The sequence below is a fragment of the Papio anubis genome, chromosome X, assembly GCF_008728515.1.
Source record: "Papio anubis isolate 15944 chromosome X, Panubis1.0, whole genome shotgun sequence".
NCBI lineage: Eukaryota > Metazoa > Chordata > Mammalia > Primates > Cercopithecidae > Papio > Papio anubis.
In genome coordinates this window covers 34,992,539-35,017,432 of record NC_044996.1, presented here as the reverse complement: position 1 = coordinate 35,017,432, position 24,894 = coordinate 34,992,539, and the positions used below count along the sequence as shown (strand labels likewise).

The window sequence follows — 24,894 nt, the reverse complement described above, 5'->3', positions numbered from 1 at the left end:
AGCTGACTGCACTCCAAACCACTTCCATGATATGGAAAATCAACTAAAGAAAATGTGATACTACTCAGGCATAACAAAGAATGAAATAATGTCTTTTGTAGCAACTTGGATGAAACTGGAGGCCAATATTCTAAGTGAAGTAACCCAGGAATTGAAAACCAAATACCACATGTTCTCCCTTATAAATGGGAGCTAAGCTATGGGTATGCAAAGGCATACAGAATGGTATAATGGACACTGGAGACTCAGAAAGTGGGAAGGGTAGGAGGGGGTGAGGGATGAAAAACTACATAATGTATACAATGTACATTACTCGAGTGACAGGTGCACTAAAATCCTAGACTTCACCACTATACAATTTATCCATGTAACCAAAAACCACTTGTACCCCCAAAGCTATTGAAATAAAAACATTTTTAAACCAATCATATGTAATATACATGCAAAGAAATTCTTGGAATGCCTTAACAATTGCATTGGTCCACAGGCTTCAGGTCAAGCACAAGGTAGTAGTCGTACAGATTACTCCTCTCCTTTCTTCTAGTTCTAAGGAACTCTCTTTGATCCCCAGATGGAAGGGCCCCTCGCTGCCTTTCTTCCCTCACTATCTGCTGCATCCCTAGCTCCATCTGGTAGTTTCATATCCAGCATACAGCGCTGAGAATAGCTGACTGTGCTCCAAACAACTTCCATGATATGGAAAATCAACTAAAGTATCTGCCCCCATGGATACTGACTCAGTTCTATCCTCTGTGTGTAAAAGAGACAACTATTAAAAAATAAAGCTCAAAGGCTGGGTGCAGTGGCTCACGCCTGTAATCCCAGCACTTTGGGAGGCCGAGGCGGGTGGATCACGAGGTCAGGAGATCGAGATCATCCTGGCTAACACGGTGAAACCCCGTCTCTACTAAAAATACAAAAAAATTAACCAGGTGTGGTGACGGGTGCCTGTAGTCCCAGCTACTAGGGAGACTGAGTCAGGAGAATTGCTTGAACCAGGGAGGCGGAGGTTGCAGTGAGCTGAGATCGCGCCACTGCACTCCAGCTTGGGTGACAGAGTGAGACTCCATCTCAAAAAAATAAGTAAATAAATAAATAAAAATAAAGCTCAAAAAGATTTTTTTTTTAAGTACTCATCTAATCTTCCTTTTTCTTTCTTTTTTTTTTTTCTGGAGAGTTTTGTGGTTTTCTTAGTTTTCATGGGAAAATGTGTTTAGGAATATCCTGTCTTTGAACCCACATGTGAAATCTTTTGTGGCAAAAACGTAACATAACTGTTCAACTTAATTTGAGGAACTGGATTTTTTATTAAATATTGCTTGAAATCAGCTTGCCATCAGCTGGAGCCAGCATCAACATATGCACAAGCATAAACATACAGAGAGATTTTCACTCTGGTGATATTTGTTGTTTGGCGATTTAATAGGTGTTGGCTGCCAAGGACATCTGTCTGCAGCTGCATAACCCCTCTTTGTCCATGGATGTGGGCAATAGTATCATTATTAAGAAAGTCATTTTCTCTCTACAGGAAGAGAAAGGCAACTTTTAAAAAATGATTTTTTGGCCAATTATGTTATTCCTTTCTGGTTCTTTTGCTGAGGAAGAATGCTGAAGGGAAATCAGTGACTGTCCTCCCGTATCTGGGCTCACTGAGGAACTCAGCATGTACGTTAGCCTCAGAGAGGATGAAACAAATTCACAAACAAAACACCTCTCTTGTTGGAAATTCATTTAGATAAAATAAGAATCCAGGTATGATCCTTTACCTGAACCCCACACAAGTGGCAATTATATTACTTTGGCAGTTTAGATGGAGAGGCCTGGACCACATTTTCTGCATATAAAATTGAAAGCTCTCTGAAGACCAAGGGCAGCAGTCTTAGGTAATTCTTGGGTACAGCTCCTATCAACGTAGCACTGTGTAATGAAGTCTGTCATACATGTTTCTGAGTGAGGGTGAAGATATGCTAACCTGCACTGTCCGTTCCCAGCTTCTTTTGGTTGGTTTCTTTTGGTTTGGTTATACTCTTTTCTTCTTCAGAAACCAATGGAAGGTTTGGCTCCTCCTGCTTTGGTTCCACCTGAAACAGGAAAAGAAAGAGCTTGAATCCTACTGAGGTGCTTTCCAACCACTTCTGCATGGTTGCCAAAGAAAAAGCATCAGGAAAAATAGTTCTTGATGCTGGGCGTGTAACAATACCATTAAAGATGGACGTTATTTCAATGGAGATATTTCCAGGGATTTCTTAATGGAATTGTTTCCACCAAGAGATCCTTGGGGATCATTTTACCTATTGTAAGTGTTCATCCAGGTTTGGAGTTTCTAATGTCTGAGTGACACACTGCAGGGATCTCTCTAAAATACCCTGGAAATGACTGAACCACACTGGAAGGTCACGAATCTGAAAATGGGGTCGTTGGGTCTGACAACAGTCATGCCCTCGGCCATATTGGGATTCTCAGATTTGCTTCACCAGACCTGTGAGCTAAATTCAAATCCTTTTTGGCTTCTTTTCAGGGAATTTAATGAAAGCATGAATTATCTCTTTCCAGATCAAAAGAAGAAAAAGAATTGGGGTTTTGTTGGGAGGGAAAGGAGAAAAAGCTGAAAGGTTCAGCCCTTACACTGGATGGGCTGAAGTTGGTTTAGCATAAACAAGGTTTTCTGATGATTACAATACAGCTCTGGAAATGTCAGTGTAGCACTGCACTGAACAGTGTCCGGAATTTGCTTAGTGTAAGCCTTTATGTCATACATGTAAAGACAAACATACAACTCTTTACACTCCCACTCAAAGTACCTGTGCAAACAGACACAGCTCATAATAATTTATTTTTGAGAAAATGTAGTCAGATTGGGCTGGATTCAAAATCTCTTCATCATTTACTTGCTGTGTGACCTTGGGCAAGTTATTCTCTGAATCACTGTGTCTACATCGATAAATAAGAGACCAGGAGAAACCTCCTGTGGGACTTGCAGATCTAAGAAATTACAGAGCAGGGAGAAAGTGGTAGTAGTCCCTGTGTCATAAATGATCCTGGATCTTTTTTATATTCATCCACATGACAGGGAGAGAGTCACAGGGAAGAAGCGGATGTTCTGGCCTTCTCAGAGGGTAACGCCCAGGCTTTTTCTCAACTAGGCTATACAGAAAGAAGAAAGTTAGAAGGGTCATACTGCTTCCCTCAGCCAACCTTCCCCATCTCCCAGGTTTGTTGTGAGGTATTCAGGGCATAATGCATGTATAGGGTTTGGCACCTCGTAATTGGTCACCCCTTCTTTGACACCAAACTAAGAAGGTCCTCTCAAGGCCACCAGAGGGCTTCCCTCTGCCCCTCTGCTCCTCCACCTGTTCTTTCAACTCGTATTTTGTCTACAACCTAAAGTGAAATTGAGATGCCTAAGCTAGAGGCAAGATGGTGGGATGAAAAAAGTGCTGAGCGGGAAGTCAGAAGACTGAATTCTGGCCCTAGCTCTGCCACTACTTGACTTTGGGTAAGTATCTGAAATTATTTGTGCTTTAACGCCCTTCCCTGTAAAATGTTTGTACTATACAATCTTTTAGTCTCTTCACCTCTGATTTACAGTCTCTTCCCTTCAGCCCAGAATCACTGGCGAATTCAGTTTTTTATCAAAGTGAGTTTTATAGCCAACTGACACATCCTTTTAAACACTAAACACTAACACTTTTTAATCCTTAACTTTAAAAACAAACAAACAAACAAAACAAAACAAAAACGGAACTTCGCTCTTGTTGTTCAGGCTATAGTGCAATGGCGTGATCTTGGCTCACCACAACCTCCGCCTCCCAGGTTGAAGTGATTCTCCTGCCTCAGCCTCCCGAGTAGCTGGGATTACAGGCATGCGCCACCACACCTGGCTAATTTTGTATTTTTAGTAGAGATGGGGTTTCTCCATGTTGGTCAGGCTGGTCTCGCACTCCCGACCTCAGGTGATCCACCCACCTTGGCCTCCCAAAGTGCTGGGATTACAGGCATGAGCCATTACACCTGGCCCTAATCCTTAACTTTTACTAAAAGCCTTTTCCAAAAGCATTATTTCTCTATCTTTTTAAACGGGGATCACGGAAAATAATCTACTTTTTCTAGATGACTTGGACAAATAACGAAATGATCTATTACATTGGACTATGATATAGTGTGACCCTGAAGGACATATTGAGGTGGGCAAAGCCCTATATTAAAGGGCCCCAGATTATTTCCGTCGTTCTCTCTGCTATCAGCTGTCACTTCTCTTTGCTGTCAGGTCTGAGTCTGATCTGTGGCCATGTTTTTAACACAGTAGATCTGCTTCCTAGAAAGTCATGTGGCATCTATTTGGAGATCTTTGGATGGGTTAACAACTAAGTTCTGTATGTTTAGGGTTGCTGAAAGTTTGACCTCCAAATAAGTGGAATAGTGCTGCAATTTGTAACTCATGAGTCTCATCTGATTAATAACTGAAAGAATCCTAATCTGGGCTAGGGTTCAATATTCTCTACAAATAAGGCTGAGTGAACTCCCAGATGTTAACCCAATAAGCAGTTTATGGGGGTTTAAATCATTCACTGTTTCTGCTTCATTTTAGTCCCTTCTAATATGAGTTCCACATGGATAGGAAACCACACCCAATAGATGCAAGCTTGCTCACCCCTCTGCGGGTGTCAAGCTCAGGACAGCACCCTTGACCTTGCCAAGCTTACTTAGGGCATGAGTCTCCTACACCATACTATTTCCCTAGTAGTAGTTTGCAAAGGTTGGAACTCATCTTTTCTTATACAGGAGTTTAGTGCCCTGTCTCTTGAAGGACTTACAATCACTTGAAGGTTCTTCTTTTGTTTGCGGGGATTTAAAGTCATCTTGTGGCGAGCAGCTGAAGAATCCAAACAGCCCTCGGTGGTGGCTGGGGTGCTGAAACCAATGGGCAGCTGGGTGCTGCTGGTAGAGGCAAGCGTGGCAAATGCAGTCAAGGACTGTGAGCAATCAGGTCCGGATGATAACTCAGAGAAGCTCTGGAGAAGGTGGGAGAAAATAGACGAGTTAATCCGTATGCTGTTACTGGTCTCAAAAGTTGGATATTCTTCTGGCTGAAGAATTCCTAAAGAAGAAATCCTTCATGAACTACTGTCCCTTTTTCTTACATTTCCTGTCAATAGGCTTATTCATTAGAGGTAAGCTCCATAATTTTGCTGGTTTCCTTGCAGATGAAAACAAGAAACAGGAAGAAGTTTGGGTTACTCCTCTGCTTAGAAAACTTTCAGGGGTACCCCCTTGTCCTCGGGATGGGAATACAACCACTTAATTGAGTTTGCAAAGTCAGAGAGATTGCCTGTTCTCTTGTCCTAGATCCCCTTCTTATCAACAGGACATCTGGCTGGGGTGAGAGGCACAATCAGTTATCAGTGAAACCCAGCAGAGCTCTGGGATTTCTATATTGGAGGGTTGGGTGGAGGGAGGAAATTAGGTTGGAAGAGGGCCTGTCTGCAAGGTGCATTTTCATAGACAGCACACTACCTTTTATTTATATTGACAATTCATGGGTGCAAGACTGATGGGAGGACCCTCGGGAACTGAATGCTCCAACTTCCAGTGGGATAGTGATGGAGCCTGTAACCCCGTCCTCATTATGGCTGGCCTCCATATCTCCATACAATTTGGTTCTGGGACACCTAGTTGAATTCCTCTGTAGGACCTTCAAAATAGTCTCCTCTGGGCTTCTGGACATAGCATTTTCCATATCTCAAAGAGCCTCCCCAGACCTCTTTCCATTCCTAAGAAGATTTCAATTTCTGTTAGCAGAAGGCCCTTTGAAGATCAGCTGGTAAACTGTCTCTGCTAGATACTAGTAGCAAACGATATATTATAATTTAACAAGTAGACAGAATTTCCACTTGTGTTACCCACCAAATTCTCTTCAGGCTAGTTTTGCACAGTGCCCGGGATCCCCTTGGTACTTGCAGCTTTCACATGCCTTCATGGTTCCCACCACCATTGTATGTTGATGCAATGATAATCTTAGCTACTACCTTGGTTATGAAGATGACACTGTCATTCCAGTACATGGGGACTTAACACAGTGCTAATTGGTCAGGCTGATGATAAATCCTGCAGACCATTCTGCTTTGGATTCAGGGAGAAGACAGAGAAATAGTACAGTTGCCTTTTGTGGGATCAATCACACAAAAGTAGGATTGATCCCAAGATTTCCTTTACTTCTTTGTGCAACTTTCATCTATGAATTTATATACTGCCTCTTCCTGATATCGTCTAGTTAGATTATGTTATGTACTGGAAATATAAATTTGGTATCAGTGTATAGAGTAAAAGCTCTTCTTTTATTGTTCTGAACATCTTTCGTACTTCAGAGTGGTGTCATAGTTCTGGTCTTTTGGGGCTGGAGGATAACATCTATGCTCCCACTAACCTCACATGATCTGTCTTCCTTTTATCCCTGACCACATTACCAGCCATTTCCTGCTGCAGACACACTGCTGGTCTGCTGTTCTTCAAGCACTTCAGGCATGCTCTCCCCTTAGGGCCATTGTGCCTGCTGTTCCCTCTGCTGGGCATGCTCTTCTCCCATGTCCATGTGGCTAGCTCCCCTACTTCCTTCAGGTTTTGATTCAAAAGCCACCTTTTCATGGCTGGATGTGGTGGGCTCATGCCTGTAATCTCAGCACTTTCAGGAGGCTGAGGTACGCAGATCACCTGAGGTCAGGAGTTTGAGATCAGCTTGGCCAACGTGGTGAAACTCCGTCTCTACAAAAAATACAAAACTTAGCCGGTGTGGTGGCAGGCGCCTGTAATCCCAGCTACTTGGGAGGCTGAGGCAGGAGAATCACTTCAACCTGGGAGGCGGAGCTTTCAGTGAGCTGAGATCACCCCACTGCACTCCAGCCTGACCGACAAAGTGAGAGACTCTGACTAAAAAAAAAAAAAAGGCACCTTTTCAGTGATGTCTTCCCTGGCCAATCTGTTTAAAATGTTTGAGCCACTTCGTTTCCCCTTCCCTGCATTGTTTTTCTCCCTGTCACTTTTCTCGCTGTCTGACATACTATACGTTTTCCTTATTTAGCTTCCTTATTGTCCATGTCCCCCATTACAATATAAACTCCATGAAGAAGGGTTTTTATCTGTTCTATGTACTACTGTATTGGGGATACAGTACCTCCAACTGTGCTTGTAGTAGTTGCACAAGCACTACATAGTAGTTGCTCAAAACATGTTTTTAGAACTGGTGACTTGATTATGTTAAAGGCTTCCACCAGAAGTTGCTTTTCTGAGATGTCATCAGAGCAAGCTCCTCTGTTCCCTGTATTATTTTAGTTATTCTTTCTGAGGCCTCACTAGCTCCAGCCAAAGGTAGAAGGAGAAAAACAAGGAGGTCTCTGAATCTGGAAACCCTAAAAGAACACCGTACAACTTGCTTTGCATGAAAGCCAACTTACGATGCCCACATGGCAAGTAAACACATATTTAATAAATATAAAGACCTTTCAATTCAGTTGGCATCCCAAACCTTGTGGTATAAACACTAAAGATACTTAGTTTACTTTAGTGAAACTCATTCTATAGCGTAACAGAAAAATCATGCTCAGCAAAAATATGGCAATTTCTAGATTGGGTATGTGCAGGACAGAGTTTATCTGTTTCCAATCACAGCCTAAGCCAAGAGTCCATCAAACTTAATAACAGCCACTGATCTCTCTGTGTTAGCTCGACTCTCACTAAGGAATCTATAGACATCAGTTTAAACACAGACCCACATCCATTCTCAAACCAGAGATAAAAATTAAAGAGCAAAACCATCAAGCATTCTCCTCATCTGACTATGGAGCTCAAGCTCAGACATGTGATTTAAAACAGTCTTGAGGGGGGCGCCCAAGATGGCCGAATAGGAACAGCTCCAGCCTCCAGCTCCCAGCGTGAGTGACACAGAAGACGGGTGATTTCTGCATTTTCAACTGAGGTACTGGGTTCATCTCACTGGGGCGTATTGGACAGTTGGTGCTGGTCAGCGGGTGCAGCCCAACCAGCAAGAGCTGAAGCAGGGTGAGGCACTGCCTCACCTGGGAAGCACAAGGGGGAAGGGAATCCCTTTTCCTAGCCAAGGGAAACTGAGACACACAACACCTGGAAAATCGGGTAACTCCCACCCTAATACTGTGCTTTAACAAGGGTCTTAGCAAACGGCACACCAGAAGATTATATCCCACACCTAGACTGGAGGGTCCCACGCCCATGGAGCCTCCCTCATTGCTAGCACAGCAGTCTGAGATCTAACTGCAAGGTGGCAGCGAGGCTGCCAGAGGGGCACCCGCCATTGCTGAGGCTTAAGTAGGTAAAGAAGCCACTGGAAAGCTCGAATTGGGTGTAGCCCACCGCAGCTCAAGGAGACCTGCCTTCCTCTGTAGACTCCACCTCTGGGGACAGGGCATAGCTTAACGAAAAGCAGCAGACACCTCTGCAGACGCAAACGACTCTGTCTGACAGCTTTGAAGAGAGGAGTGGTTCTCCCAGCATGGAGGTTGAGATCTGAGAACGGACAGACTGTCTGCTCAAGTGGGTCCCTGACCCTTGAGTAGCCTAACTGGGAGACATCCCCCACTAGGGGCAGTGTGACACCCCACACCTCACAGGGTGGAGTACACCCCTGAGAGGAAGCCTCCAAAGCAAGAATCAGACAGGTACACTCGCTGTTCAGCAATATTCTATCTTCTGCAGCCTCTGCTGCTGACACCCAGGCAAACAGGGTCTGGAGTGGACCTCAAGGAAACTCCAACAGACCTGCAGCTGAGGGTCCTGACTGTTAGAAGGAAAACTAACAAACAGAAAGGACACCCACACCAAAACCCCATCAGTATGTCACCATCATCAAAGACCAAAGGCAGATAAAACCACAAAGATGGGGAAAAAGTAGTGCAGAAAAGCTGGAAATTCAAAAAATCAGAGCGCATCTCCCCCTCCAAAGGGACACAACTCATCGCCAGCAATGGAACAAAGCTAGACAGAGAATGACTTTGACGAGTTGAGAGAAGAAGTCTTCAGTCGATCAAACTTCTCAGAGCTAAAGGAGGAACTATGTACCCAACGCAAAGAAACTAAAAACCTTGAAAAAAGAATGGATGAATGGATGACTAGAATAATCAATGCAGAGAAGACCTTAAAAGAACGGATAGAGATGAAAACCATAACATGAGAACTACGTGACAAATGCACAAGCTTCAGTAACCAACTCAATCAACTGGAAGAAAGAGTATCAGTGATTGAAGATCAAATGAATGAAATGAAGCAAGACGAGAAGTGTAGAGAAAAAAGAGTAAAAAGAAATGAACAAAGCCTCCAAGAAATATGGGATTATGTGAAAAGACCAAATCTACGTCTGATTGGGGTGCCTGAAAGTGACTGGGAAAATGGAACCAAGTTGGAAAACACTCTGCAGGATATCATCCAGGAGAACGTCCCCAACATAGTAAGGCAGGCCAACATTCAAATTCAGGAAATACAGAGAACACCACAAAGATACTCCTTGAGAAGAGCAATTCCAAGACACATAACTGTCAGATTCACCAAAGTTGAAATGAAGGAAAAAATGTTAAGGGCAGCCAGAGAGAAAGGTCGGGTTACCCACAAAGGGAAGCCCATCAGACTAACAGATCTCTCAGCAGAAACTCTCTAAGCCAGAAGAGAGTGGGGGCCAATATTCAACATTCTTAAAGAAAAGAATTTTCAAACCAGAATTTCATATCCAGCCAAACTAAGTTTCACATGTGAAGGAGAAATAAAATCCTTTACAGACAAGCAAATGCTTAGAGATTTTGTCACCACCAGGCCTGCCCTAAAAGAGATCCTGAAGGAAGCACTAAACATGGAAAGGAACAACTGGTACCAGCCATTGCAAAAACATGCCAAAATGTAAAGTCCATCAATGCTAGGAAGAAACTGCATCAACTAACGAGCAAAATAACCAGCTGATATCATAATGACAGGATCAAGTTCACACATAACAATATTAGTCTTCAATGTAAATGGACTAAATCATCCAATTAAAAGACACAGACTGGCAAATTGGATAAAGAGTCAAGACCCATCAGTTTGCTGTATTCAGGAGACCCATCTCACATGCAGAGACACACATAGGCTCAAAATAAAGGGATGGAGGAAGATCTACCAAGCAAATGGAAGACAAAAAAAGCAAAGATTGCAATCCTAGTCTCTGATAAAACAGGCTTTAAACCATCAAAGATCAAAAGAGACAAAGAAGGCCATTACATAATGGTAAAGGGATCAATTCATCAGGAAGAGCTAACTATCCTAAATATACATGCACCCAATACAGGAGCACCCGGATTCATAACGCAAGTCCTTAGAGACTTACAAAGAGACTTAGATTCTCATACAATAAAAATGGGAGACTTTAACACCCCACTGTAATATTAGACAGATCAACAAGACATAAAGTTAACAAGGATATCCAGGAATTGAACTCAGCTCTGCACCAAACAGACCTAATAGACATCTACAGAACTCTCCACACCAAATCAACAGAATATACATTCTTCTCAGCACCACATCACACTTATTCCAAAATTGGCCACATAGTTGGAGGTAAAGCACTCCTCAGGAAATGTACAAGAACAGAAATTATAACAAACTGTCTCTCAGACCACAGTGCAATCAAACTAGAACTCAGGATGAAGAAACTCACTCAAAACCACTCAACTACATGGAAACTGAACAACCTGCTCCTGAATGACTACTGGGTACATAACGAAATGAAGGCAGAAATAAAGATGTTCTTTGAAACCAATGAGAACAAAGATACAACATACCAGAATCTCTGGGACACATTTAAAGCAGTGTGTAGAGGGAAATTTATACCACTAAATGCCCACAAGAGAAAGCTGGAAAGATCCAAAATTGACACCATAACATCACAATTAAAAGAACTAGAGAAGCAAGAGCAAACACATTCAAAAGCTAGCAGAAGGCAAGAAATAACTAAGATCAGAGCAGAACTGAAGGAGATAGAGACATAAAAAACCCTCCAAAAAAAATCGATGAATCCAGGAGCTGGTTTTTTGAAAAGATCAACAAAATTGATAGACTACTAGCAAGACTAATAAAGAAGAAAAGAGAGAAGAATCAAATAGACACAATGAAAAATGATAAAGGGGATATCACCACCAATCCCACAGAAATACAAACTACCATCAGAGAATACTATAAACACCTCTACGCAAATAAACTAGAAAACCTAGAAGAAATGGATAATTTCCTGGACACATACACTCTCCCAAGACTAAACCAGGAAGAAGTTGAATCCCTGAATAGACCAATAGCAGGCTCTGAAATTGAGGCAATAATTAATAGCCTACCAACCAAAAAAAGTCCAGGACCAGATGGATTCACAGCCGAATTCTACCAGAGTTACAAGGAAGAGCTGCTACCATTCCTTCTGAAACTATTCCAATCAATAGAAAAAGAGGGAATCCTCCCTAACTCCTTTTATGAGGCCAACATCATCCTGATACCAAAGCGTGGCAGAGACACAACAAAAAAAGAGAATTTTAGACCAATATCCCTGATGAACATCGATGCAAAAATCCTCAGTAAGATACTGGCAAATTGAATCCAGCAGCACATCAAAAAGCTTATCCACCATGAGAAAGTGGGCTTCATCCCTGGGATGCAAGGCTGGTTCAACATATGCAAATCAATAAACGTAATCCAGCATATAAACAGAACCAAAGACAAAAACCATATGATTATCTCAACAGATGCAGAAAAGGCCTTTGACAAAATTCAACAGCCCTTCATGCTAAAAACTCTCAATAAATTCAGTATTGATGGAATGCATCTCAAAATAATAAGAGCTATTTATGACAAACCCACAGCCAATATCATACTGAATGGGCAAAAACTGGAAGCATTCCCTTTGAAAACTGGCACAAGACAGGGATGCCCTCTCTCATCACTCCTATTCAACATAGTGTTGGAAGTTCTGGCTAGGGCAATCAGGCAACAGAAAGAAATAAAGCGTATTCAGTTAGGAAAAGAAGAAGTCAAATTGTCCCTGTTTGCAGATGACATGATTGTATATTTAGAAAACCCCATTGTCTCAGCCCAAAATCTCCTTAAGCTGATAAGCAACTTCAGCAAAGTCTCAGGATACAAAATAAATGTGCAAAAACCACAAGCATTCTTATACACCAGTAACAGACAAACAGAGAGCCAAATCAGGAATGAACTTCCATTCACAATAGCTTCAAAGAGAAGAAAATACCTAGGAATCCAACTTACAAGGGATGTAAAGGACCTCTTCAAGGACAACTGCAAACCACTGCTCAGTGACATAAAAGAGGACACAAACAAATGGAAGAATATACCATGCTCATGGATAGGAAGAATCAATATTGTGAAAATGGCCATACTGCCCAAGGTAATTTATAGATTCAATGCCATCCCCATCAAGCTACCAATGAGTTTCTTCACAGAATTGGAAAAAACTGCTTTAAAGTTCATATGGAACCAAAAAAGACCCCACATTGGCAAGACAATCCTAAGCCAGAAGAACAAAGCTGGAGGCATCACGCTACCTGACTTCAAACTATACTACAGGGCTACAGTAACCAAAACAGCATGGTACTGGTACCAAAACAGAGCTATAGACCAATGAAACAGAACAGAGCCTTCAGAAATAATACCACACATCTACAGCCATCTGATCTTTGACAAACCTGAGAAAAACAAGAAATGGGGAAAGGATTCCCTATTTAATAAATGGTGCTGGGAAAATTGGCTAGCCATAAGTAGAAAGCTGAAACTGGATCCTTTCCTTACTCCTTATACGAAAATTCATTCAAGATGGATTAGAGACTTAAATATTAGACCTAAAACCATAAAAACCCTAGAAGAAAACCTAGGTAATACCATTCAGGACATAGGCATGGGCAAGGACTTCATGTCTAAAACACCAAAAGCAACGGCAACAAAAGCCAAAATTGACAAATGGGATCTAATTAAACTAAAGAGCTTCTGCACAGCAAAAGAAACTACAATCAGAGTGAACAAGCAACCTACAGAATGGGAGAACAATTTTTGCAATCTACTCATCTGACAAAGGGCTAATATCCAGAACCTACAAAGAACTCAAACAAATTTACAAGAAAAAAACAAACAACTCCATCAAAAAGTGGGCAAAGGATATGAACAGATACTTCTCAAAAGAAGACATGCATACAGCCAACAGACACATGAAAAAATGCTCATCATCAGTGGTCATCAGAGAAATGCAAATCAAAACCACAATGAGATACCATCTCACACTGGTTAGAATGGCAATCATTAAAAAATCAGGAAACAACAGGTGCTGGAGAGGATGTGGAGAAACAGGAACACTTTTACACTGTTGGTGGGACTGTAAACTAGTTCAACCATTATGGAAAACAGTGTGGCGATTCCTCAAGGATCTAGAACTAGAAATACCATTTGACCCAGCCATCCCATTACTGGGGATATATCCAAAGGATTATAAATCATGCTGCTATAAAGACACATGCACACGTATGTTTATTGCAGCACTATTCACGATAGCAAAGACTTGGAATCAACCCAAATGTCCATCAGTGACAGACTGGATTAAGAAAATGCGGCACATATACACCATGGAATACTATGCAGCCACAGAAAAAGATCAGTTCGTGTCCTTTATAGGGACATGGATGAAGCTGGAAACCATCATTCTCAGCAAACTATCGCAAGAACAGAAAACCAAATACTGCATGTTCTCACTCCTAGGTGGGAATTGAACAATGAGATCACTTGGACACAGGAAGGGGAACATCACACAGTGGGGCCTATCGTGGGGAGAGAGTAGCAGGGAGGGATAGCATTAGGAGATATACCTAATGTAAATGACAAGTTCATGGGTGCAGCACACCAACATGGCACATGTATACATATGTAACAAACCTGAACGTTGTGCACATGTACCCTAGAACTTAAAGTATAATAATAATAAATAAATAAATAAATAAATAAATAAATAAATAAAACAGTCTTAAGAGGATGTCTGTTGTTAGGTTTAGAGTATGTTATGTGAGTATAGATTATATGTGTATGTTATGACTTCCCTTAACTCACCAGTGAGTTAAATAAACTATACACTCTCTGGAAGTCTATGCAGTATTTCTCAATGTATGGTCTGGAATCCCCCAGCACCAAAATCACCTGGAACCAATGTTGAAAAAGCACGTTTTGGGGACATATTAAGGCCTAATGAGTAAGAATATCAGAGGAAAGGCTTTAGAAGAGCTTTAACAGGGTTTCCAAATGAGTCTTCCAGGAGCCAAAGTTGAGAACCACTGCCTAGTCCTCTAGCATGACGAGAAAGGCTCCCATTTTCAAATATGAGTACAGCAAGTTCAGGAATAATTCTGTCAGTTGCCTTAGAACAGGAGTCAGAAATATATGGACTCCTTTTGGGAAGTGTGGCTTCTTCTTAGGCCTTCTTAAGTCCTCTTTCCCTCAGTCCTATTGGTTAGCAGCAACCTAGAAAAGTTACCACACGGTGGCTCATGCCTGTAATCCTAATACATTGGGAGGCCTAGGAGGGCAGATCACGAGGTCAGGAGATGGACACCATCCTGGCTAACACAGTGAAACCCCGTCTCTACTAAAAATACACACACACACACAAATAGCCAGGCATGGTGGTGCACACCTGTAGTCCCAGCTACTCGAGGGGGCCGAAGCAGGAGAATTGCTTGAACCCGGGAGGCGGAGGTTGCAGTGAGCTGAGATTGCGCCACTGCATTCCAGCCTGGGCGACAGAGCGAGACTGTCTTTAAAAAAAAAAAAAAGTTACCACAGGAGCCAACTACAGGATTTTATGAGTTACCCAAGAAAAGCAAATAGAATCCCTTCCTGGCAGAATTCTGAAAGAAAAACAAGTGGAGAAAGTGGGACACCTTTCTCTACTTTTCCATCCTCACTCCCCTCTAACCCTACTTCTCCTTCCATGCACTCTGACAGCCGACATACCCTGTCCGAACCCAATCTGCATATTATTTTTTCGTTTGTATAAATGTAAGGGGTAGAAGCGTAGTTTGTTACATGGATATGTCGCATAGAGGTGAAGTCTGAGCTTTTACTTTTACTGTAACCATCACCCAAATAATATACATTGTGCCCATTAAGCAATTTATTATCCCTCACCCTCCTCCCTCGCTCCCACCCTTCCAAATCTCCAATGTTTATTTTCCACACTCTATGTCCACGGTGTACACATTATTTAGCTCCCACTTATAAGGGAGAACATTTGGTCCATTATGCGTATTATTAAGTACGGCTGAGATGTTTTCATTTCTTCTCCTGTGTTTTAGAGAGAGTTTAGCACAGACATCTTCAGATTAATATCTGGAATTAAATGGGCTTCTCGTGCCTCAACATCTGGGAGACGTGCCCGGCCTGGTACCTACTAATCCAGAATCATCTTAGATAAGGAATCTGGGTTGGACCTCAAGCCAGGGGAAAGGATTCTTCAGCACTGATTGTTAGAGAGCTGGACATTTCTTTGCTGTTAGCTGGGATAAGGGCTTCTCTTTGGAAAATAATAACACATTTTCACTTCTTTTTTCCCTTCTGTCAAGTTTCTAGACCCAGTGCAAAGGAGTTTAGTCAATAATGCACATTTTGGTAGTACTTTTTAATGATTTATTTTTCTGTTGTATGATGCTAGGGTTTTCCCCTTTTGAGCAGGGACAGAGAGAAGGTTGACTGTCTTCTTGAGACAAAGGAAAGCTCTGATTGTAATGTCTTAAATAAGGGGATTACCAGGTGGCTGTTCAGGCCCAGATTTCGTCAAGCATTTGGCCCATAAAGCTGTCACTCTGGGAAAAAATACATTCTGAAACTGACACTGGGATGTTGGAGAGTTGGGTTCTATGTGAGTCAAAACTAAAAGTATGTGTCTATCTCCACAAGAATAAGCAATTCTTGGTGGGAAAAGTGGTTCTTGGTGGGAAACTTCTGCACCAAGAGGTACTGGCACAGAGTGTGAGACCCAGTAATGACTGTAGGGATTTTAACTCCCTGGGTGTGGCAAAGTGCCCGTTCCTGAGAGTTCCTGCACAGCTGCTGCTTCATTCAAAATCTGTGTTACTTAAAGTTGTTGTGGTCAATATTTTTGCCAACTTGAAAGTTCTTGAAGGTGGAATTTCTGATATTCCCTGCAGCCCCCTCCCCCTTCTGTCACAATCTTTTCAATTTCTTAACTAGTATAGAGAATAAGAACATGGACTTTGAAACCAAATAGGCCTGAATATGACATCCTAGCTCTACAATTTATTGGCTGTCTGACCTTGAGCAGGTTCCCTAGCCCTTTTGAGCCTCAGTTTTCATGTCTGTAAAATGGGAATAATCGTAATACATACTTTGGTTTGTTGTTGTAAAGATTAAATAAAATAAAAATAAGCAAGGAAAGTGCTTAACATAGTGCCCGTTACTTAAGAAAGTCTTGATAAATGTTAGCTGTTGTTGCTATTGCTGGGCATTGGTTATACAAAGTTAGATGAGTGCTAGAGGCCACATAGTTCAGTGAAAAGTGCTATGGATTTGGTCAGGAGTCCTGGGATCAAGCCCCAGCTCTATCTTTGATTGGCTCTGTGGCCTTGGCCAAGTCACTTCACCTCTCTGAACTGCAATTTTTTTTCATCTACAATGAGAGTCTTTCCTATCTGCTTTACAGAGTTACTGAGAGAATTGAATATAACTATATATGGAAAATCACTTTGAAAGTTGTAAATTTTTGTGCAATCATGGGGGAAGGAGCATTATGTTCTCCTTTGATGTATTAGAGGATTTTAAAACTAAAATTTTATTTTATTTTAGAGACAGAGTCTCACTACATTGCCCAGGTGGAAGTACGGTGACTACACACAGGCATGATCATAGCGCACTACAGCCTCAAGTTCCTAACCTCAAGTGATCTTCCTGCCTCAGTCTCCTGAGTATCTGAGACTACAGTCATACGCAGCAGAGGATTGCTTAAAAAAAAAGATGGCTCTGTTCTTCGGAGACTTATTTGTATACAATGCTGTGGAATTATGGTGTAAGTCATCCAGGTAAAGCATGAGACATTACAAAAAGAGGCAAACTTGTAGCACTCTAAATTAACTCCTTATTAGCCAATTCAGTGGAATAACTTAACCCAAATGTTAACTACCAGCATTTACCCTGCAATGTGACTGAGGCCAGGGAATTTAATCAGCCCAAACTTTAAGCTTTAAGAATTTTACCCTGACAAGGTATATTGACAGCTTATCTTCACAGGTGTGGAACAAAGGACAAAACTCAAACTCATCCCTCTGCTCACCTGAGACAAATGCATATTTGATTGCTTCTTCTGATGTAAAAATGCAGATTCACTGAGGAAGATGAAGGCATAAGTGACCATTTCTCTATCCCCTCTCATATGTAAATTGTGTATTCAGTGAAAGACTGATCAAAGACTCAAACGCAACTATTTGTCTCTTATCTTCCCACACCTTTTAAAATTGTGTTCATCTTTCCCCAATATCCACCTTTTCCCCTTTAAACACTGAAGTCCTCAAAATCATCTTTAGAGAAAGGTACAGACCTGCCTCCCAGGTGCGCATCCTTAACCATGGCAAAATAAAATTTTCAAATTGTTTCTGACAATTTGTCTTAGGTACTTTTCTGGTTTACAAACTCAACAACAAAAAGATAAATAACCCAATTAATAAATGGGCAAAGGAGAAATCGATATTTCTCCAAAGAAGATACACAAATGGCTAACAAGCACATGAAAAGATACTTAACATCATTATTTACTAGAGAAATGCAAATCAAAACCACAATGAGGTACTATTTCACACCCACTAGCATGACTATAATTTTTTTAAAACAGGAACCTAACAAGTGTAATGTCAAGTGGTACTGCTGTTGGGCAAAACAGTTTGATTAAACATAGAATTACCATATAACCCAGCAATTCCACTCCAGGTATATACCCAAAAGAATTGAAAACAGGTGTTCAAACAAAAATTCGTACACGAATGTTCATAATAGCACTATACACAATAACCAAAAGGTAGATAGGACACAAGTGTCCATCAATGGATGAATGGCTAAACAAAACGTGGTACATCCATATAATGAAATATTATTTAATCATAAATAGAAATGAAGTACTGATAAATGTCATGACATGGATGAACCTCAAACACATTATGCTAAGTGGAAGAAGTTAACACAAAAGCCACATATTGTATGATTCCATTTACATGAAATATCCAGAGTAGGCAAGTACAGAGATAGAAAGCAGAATACTTGTTGTCAGGGGCTGGTGGGAGATACGAATGGTGAATGACTGCTCAATAGGAACTGGGCTTGCATTTGGGAGAACCAAACAGGTTCTGGACCTTGATCGTGGTGATGATTGCATCACATTGTGAATGTATGTACTGTCACTGAATTGTATACTTTAAAATGGTTAAAATGATAAAATTTATGTGATCTGTATTTTACCACAATAAAAAATGTTATCTAATTCAATTCTTCCACTAATTCAGATTATGCATCCCAATTAATCTGATTTAGTGGCATCCTGCAGAAAATACTTGTAGTCATAACCCAGATTCATAAAACAATAAGCATCCATCCACCTACTACCAGTCTGTGCTTTAACTTTGGTTTTAACCTAATTTGTTTCTTTGTTGACATATCTAACTGAGGGCTGCTTCACTTCATAGGATCTTTTAACATCAAAATAGAGTTTTGTTCTGACTGGTCAATTCTCTTCCTTAAAAATTAGGTTTCTGTTTACTTTTTATTTCCAAAGGTTAATCATTCTAAACTCTACTTCACTCTCAGAGCCCTTTCAAGTTCACCAACAACCAATTCAATTAAAGACACATTAGTTTGAGAATGGAAGTGTTGATACGGGGACGCACTACTATACGCTGATTGATATTATCTGGTTGACAAACCTAGACGTATGAAATAGACACATCACCCTCTCATGTGTCAGCTGATTTTTCACATGGATATGTGTCAAACAATATTATATGCCCTAACCTCTGATATTTTCTGGATTTCAAAGTGTAGAGACTATGCTTCAGTAAAAGTCTCTATTTTTATCTTCATGAAATAACTCAAAACATCTGCAAACTTATTTTTTCCAAAATACTATCTTCTCTTGCTTATACATTAAAAAGGTGATTATTTGGTTTGTAGAATTGGATGGAAAACCACCATGCAAATCAAAAGCCAAGAATGTCAGCTCCTTCCCCAATCATCCCCCTAGTGTTGAGCTCCAGCAGGAGAATAGATGACACAAGAAGAAATTATGCCTCTGATCTGTGAGCCCCCTCAACCTGCCCCTTAATATATACTCACCTGAGTGGCTGTCAAACTCTCATGTGGTAAAGCCTTCTTTTGTGGATTCTTGGGTGACTCATCATCGAGAGAGATTTCTACCAAGTTCTTAGAAATTATGTCAGGTTGGATAACAGGTGGGATGATGCTGAGTCGGCGTTGGCGTGATGGTGGGTTCTGTCAAGAGGGAGAATAGAAGGAACAAGTTAAAACCTGTGCGCTCTCCCTCAAATTAGTGGTTTTCTCTTATTCTTTAATAAGAGAAAGGAATCCAAAGTTGGTTGAAGAACTAAGAATCCAAAGTGAAAAAAATAAGCCCAGGGAAGAATTTCCTACCTTCCCGTCTTCATTTCTAATACCTACTCAAACCAAAGACTACTAGCCTTGATTTCCCCTCTGGGGTGCTGCACACTTTTGTCAATCCCCAAAGACAGAAACTTCAAATTGCTTGTTCGTGAAAAATCAGAATCCTGATGTTATCTCCTTACTGATGTTAAATACAAATCTTATTTAGTTCTGATCTTTCTTTTAATGTCTGAATTTGACTTTGGAAGTCCAGTTCTCGTAGAGGCGAATCTTTGAGTTATGACCTGGAATTGGCATCCAAACTACACTCTTTGCTCCTATTATTCCATGAATTATTTGGATTGAATCTTGACTGTGTTCGTTGCTTATCTTAATCCTGTCAAGAATGACTTTCTGGGATTTTAAAGAAAATCTACAGAATTTAAAAATCTATAGATTTTAAAGAAAATCTACGGAATGGTTTCCTAAAGGGACAAAAATTGATCATTTGGATTTTCCTTGGGATTCAGCAGACAGTTTAGTTGATTCCATTTTGAAGAAAATGGTACACTTGAATTTGAGGCAGTGGTCCCTGCCATGGTCCTCTTGATGTGGGTCAGAATCCCTGCTTTTTATGTTTAACAAACACTGGCTAAGCATCTACAATGCATTACATCCCATTCCAGGAAATGGGCCTACAACAATAAACAAAACAAATTATTGCTGTCATGAAGCTGACATGCTTGCTTCTGTTGTAGACTCTGCTCAGCTCAGGGCAGACAGCCTTCAGACACTATAGCCAAAGAAGGGGCCACAGTGAAGCTTACCAAGGTTATGCTCCTGGGGTGCTCCTGGCCAGGTTCTCCAGTGCTTCCTTATTACTACCAGGTCCCATTGGGAGCTCTTGGGGAGAGGCCATATCAACCAACTCCAAGCCCAGCTTTATTAATAATAACTACAATAATGACAACTAACTTTTACTAAGGGCTTACGGTGTGCTAAGCAGGGAATGCTCTCCATAGATACATCTCACTGAAGCCTCACAACAATTCTTTAAAGCATTTGCTATTGTGGGCTCCGTTTTACGGATGGGGAAAACGAAGTTTGAGAGATGATGTAACTTCCCCTAATTCTCCCAGTGGCAGAGCAAGCATTTGAAAGGTCTGTCCAGCTTGATAACCCTTGTTCTTGATCACTGTGAACTGGTGTCTCCTAATTATAAGGGCCAGAAAAGGGAGAGCCCATACGGAAGGCCAAGTTCAAGATGTTTAAAGGCAACAACCGGAATAGATGGTGTGCCTGCTTCCTTAAGAAGGGCTGAGGGACAGTCAAGACCGTGAGCAGTAAGAAAAATTGTTTTGAAGTCTCAGTTTCTTAAATGACTAAATTCAATTTGATTCAACAACAGCAAGATGCTAATAATCTGCCATTATATCTTTTTAACTATTTGTACTCAAATAAAGGGAACAGAAAATGTCTTGGAGAGTAATATAGGCATCCACATTCCTAACACTTCAGATGGGACATCAGGTAAAAATCTGGCAGGAAATAAAATTGGTTCAGTGTCAGTATTTCTGACATAACTGTATACCTGGATTTCTTCTTTCACAATCTCCTAGTTGTTCTGAATGTCACTTAATCCATTAGAATCCTGCCCCTTCAAGGGAATTGATCCCACTGGCCAATTCCATGCTTGCCCCAGCTTTTATGTAGCACTGGGTGTCAGGACCCTTGACTTAATGCTATCAACCATCCTTCCATTTGGAGTTGTCATTTTGGTACTTAAGGGAAGTTTCCCATGCAAAGGTCAGGTTGGTTGTTGATTACTTAGGTCCTATTAATACCCTATGCTGTCTTCAACCTTGTTTTCCAGGGTATCAACTAAGGGATCAGGCCAAAAGTGTGAGGTGTAGGCCCAAACCAAACATTTAAGAAAGCTTGCCTTTAGGCTATTGTGGCCTTCCCCAACCACTTCCTTGTGAGAAGTAATGCCCCTGGAATATTTTCCTTTAACTTTCACAAAACAATAATTTTTTTAAAAAAAAATGGAATATCTCTGCTATATGAGTCTCTCTGTTGCTGGGACTAAGAGAGGAGGGGAAAGATGGAGGAGTCCAAGCAACCAGTTTCCTCTTTCTGAATGTGAGAACCCTGTGCCACTTGGTCATGGTCGTGAGGCTGCAGGGAGTGTAACTATGGCGGTGAGTGAAAGCTTGTGTTGATGTTTAAAACTGAAGATTGAATAGTTCATGGAAGTGACTTTTCCTGCTATAGTACAAGAGGGCAACAGTCTTCTGACCCTAGGGGCTGCTTAACAACTTTAGGGTCAACACTATTAGTGTCTATCTCAGTGTTTTCTCCTGTATAGCTAATGGATCCAGAAGAAAGGAAACCAGAGTGAGAGATGTGGGGTCTTAGCAGGCATGTCAGAAATAAGCCCCACTTACCTTTTGCCAAATGGAAAATAATCATATCTCCAGTGGAGAAGGGTCTCCTCTTTGTGTGGCTTTCCCACTTACACAGGGACCCTTGGGCATAATTCCACCCTCAGGCTGAGATGGGGAAGACAGCTGTTAAGGGTTGTCTCCTTGACAATATCTCCAGCTCCCCCTGAAGCATTTCTGGATCACAGATATAGTCTGACTGAGTAATGGATCCCTACCATAAATTTAGGATTAGCTGGAGGCAAGATGCTACATTACGTAGGCACTAAGGTGTACCCTTCTTTCTCTCCAGGCAGGTATAAAGAAGTTGAGTATCTTGGGGTAATGGAAAGATCATGGGGTTTGAGTTCAATACACCTGGGTCAGATTTCCAAGTCTACAACTTACTACCAGGGTGAGCTTGAGCACTATCTTTAACTTCTCTGAGTCTTCATTCAATCCTCACAAGCAACTCTTTGAGGTAGATGTTAATATTATAACCACTGTAGATGAGGAAAAGAAGGCTCAGAGAAGTTAATCAACTAGTCCAGGGGTCACACAGCCAGTAAGCAGCAGAGTAAGAATTCAAGCATAGATCTGTCCATTTCTGATTTCTGACTGAGCTGCCCATGCTCGGAACAATTCCACTTTGTTACCTCAGTGATCTTGGGGCCAGTAACCCAGAATGCACTTGTAGGCACATTTTGAAGCACAGCTCCTAACATGGCTCCAGACACAACTCCAGGCACACTACTCCTAGGTTTAGGCAGAGTTCTGGAAATACGGGATCTCTGTGTAAGAGAGAGAGAAAAACTTGAGGATTGGTATGCCAGCATATAAACAGTGGAATGTTGCTGTCAAAATAATTATTCTTATGGTATGTTAAGATAAGTGAATATAGGCCAGGCATAGTGGCTCACGCGTGTAATCCCAGCACTTTGGGAGGCTAAGGCGGGAGGGTTGCTTGGGCCCAGGAGTTTGAGACCAGCCTGGGCAACATGGTGAAACCCTGTCTCCACAAAAAGTACCAAAAAATCATCCAGGCGTTACAGGCCTGTAGTCCCAACTACTCGGGAAGCTGAGGTGCGAGGATCACCTGAGCCTGGGAAGTTGAGGCTGCAGTGAGCCATGATCATGCCATTGCACTCCAGCCTAGGTGACAGGGTGAGATCTGTTTCAAAAAATTAAAATAAAATAAAATAAAAAAGAAGTGAATATGGCAACACTAATCAACACTGTGTGCCAGGTATTAGGCACATTATATATTTATACATTCTGTCACTCAAGGCTTACAACAGCCCTGTGGGGGCAGGATCAGCTGAGAAGCAGAATCAAGTTTCCACTCCTTTTAATTTTGGCAGGGTTAGAGTAGGGAACAGAAGAGAAGTAGTTCAATTAGACACTGATGCTCGAGTCCACTATTACCTGCCGAGGTCTGCCTCTCTGGGGTTCCATAGAAGGACACATTTTACTTGCTGATCTTTCAGGCTCAGGACCCAACATGAAGATGCTATCATGGGATAGGGCTTTGCTCCCCATGCTGCTCTTGACCCTGGACAGAAAGGAAAGGTCTTGTAAAAGCAACCCAAGGGCCATGAGAACTGAAGACAAATGTATGTTCATAATATGGCCCTACCATAGATACCTCAGAAGGAGAGCAGGGATGCATATGTGCTGACATAGAAAGCGGCTCATGAGATAGTAAGTGAAAAAAAATAATGGTATGGCCCCATTTAATATATACACACATATATAGTTCATATTCAAAGAAAAAAATCTAGAAGGATATCCACAAATTGTTAGAGGTGGTTCCCTCTGAGGAATGACACATTAGGGACAGGAAGGAAATGTTCATTTTCCACTTCATGTCCTTCTGTATAATTTTACTTTTTACATTATGAGCATATATCCTTTTTACATAACAGTCTTACTGAGATATGGTTTATATATCATACATTTTGCCCATTTAAAGTATATAATTCAATAGTGGCAATTCTGGGGAATGGGAGGAAAGGCCATGAGTTTTGCTATTATTACAGTGAGAATTATAAAAGATCTTTCACACCCAAATTTTTCTCTAGTGTTTTTGGTTTGATTTAAAAAAATATCAAAGATCTTCTCAGATACAGGAGGCTTTCATTCATCAGATCCTTTCCTCTTTCACACAAGAGCTCTACAATATATCTATCCTATTTTCAAAGTCATCCTATGTACCACCTGCCCCTCCCTTCCCCAAGCTTACTAAATCCAGATGAAAATACCTTCTGATTGGGAATGGTACCACGTTGATGATAATTGCATGTTAAGAAAAATCAGAAGAAAGAGAAAAACAAATGAAAGGCTAAAGACATGAAAGACTCCTTTTTGGAGTGTGGTAATGTATTTTACCTTTTAAAAATTTCAACCAAAGACATCACAGGAAGAGCAAACTACAGACCAATATCTCTTATGAACATAGATGCAAAAATCCTCAATAAAACACTCACGAACTGAATCCAACAGCATATAAAAAGAATTATATACCACGACAAAGTAGGATTTACAAGGAATGATCGGCTTAATGTGTGAAAAGCAGTGAATGCCAAACACTATATCAATAGAATAGAAACAAAAACTATATGACCATTTCAATAGATGCAGAAAAAAAAATTTATAAAATTCAGCACCCTTCCATGATAAATGCACTCAATCTTGATAGAAGATATTTGTGACAAATCACGGCTAATATCATGGTGAAAGGCTGGATGTATTCCCCCTAAGATCAGGAACAAGACAAGGATGACTG

At 41.1% G+C, this 24,894-nt stretch overlaps 1 protein-coding gene across 1 annotated transcript in view; it reads right to left on the bottom strand.

Annotated features, from left to right (window-relative positions):
* KIAA1210 (KIAA1210 ortholog) overlaps positions 1-24,894 on the bottom strand; it is a 53,968-nt gene that overhangs the window by 10,313 nt on the left and 18,761 nt on the right. Inside the window, exons 4-8 of the mRNA XM_021932588.2 lie at positions 23,535-23,661; positions 22,766-22,900; positions 19,423-19,578; positions 4,815-5,012; positions 1,973-2,081 (exon numbers count right to left, since the gene is read on the bottom strand). Coding sequence (XP_021788280.2) covers positions 1,973-2,081; positions 4,815-5,012; positions 19,423-19,578; positions 22,766-22,900; positions 23,535-23,661 — 725 coding nt within the window. The remainder of the gene's footprint in view (positions 1-1,972; positions 2,082-4,814; positions 5,013-19,422; positions 19,579-22,765; positions 22,901-23,534; positions 23,662-24,894) is intronic.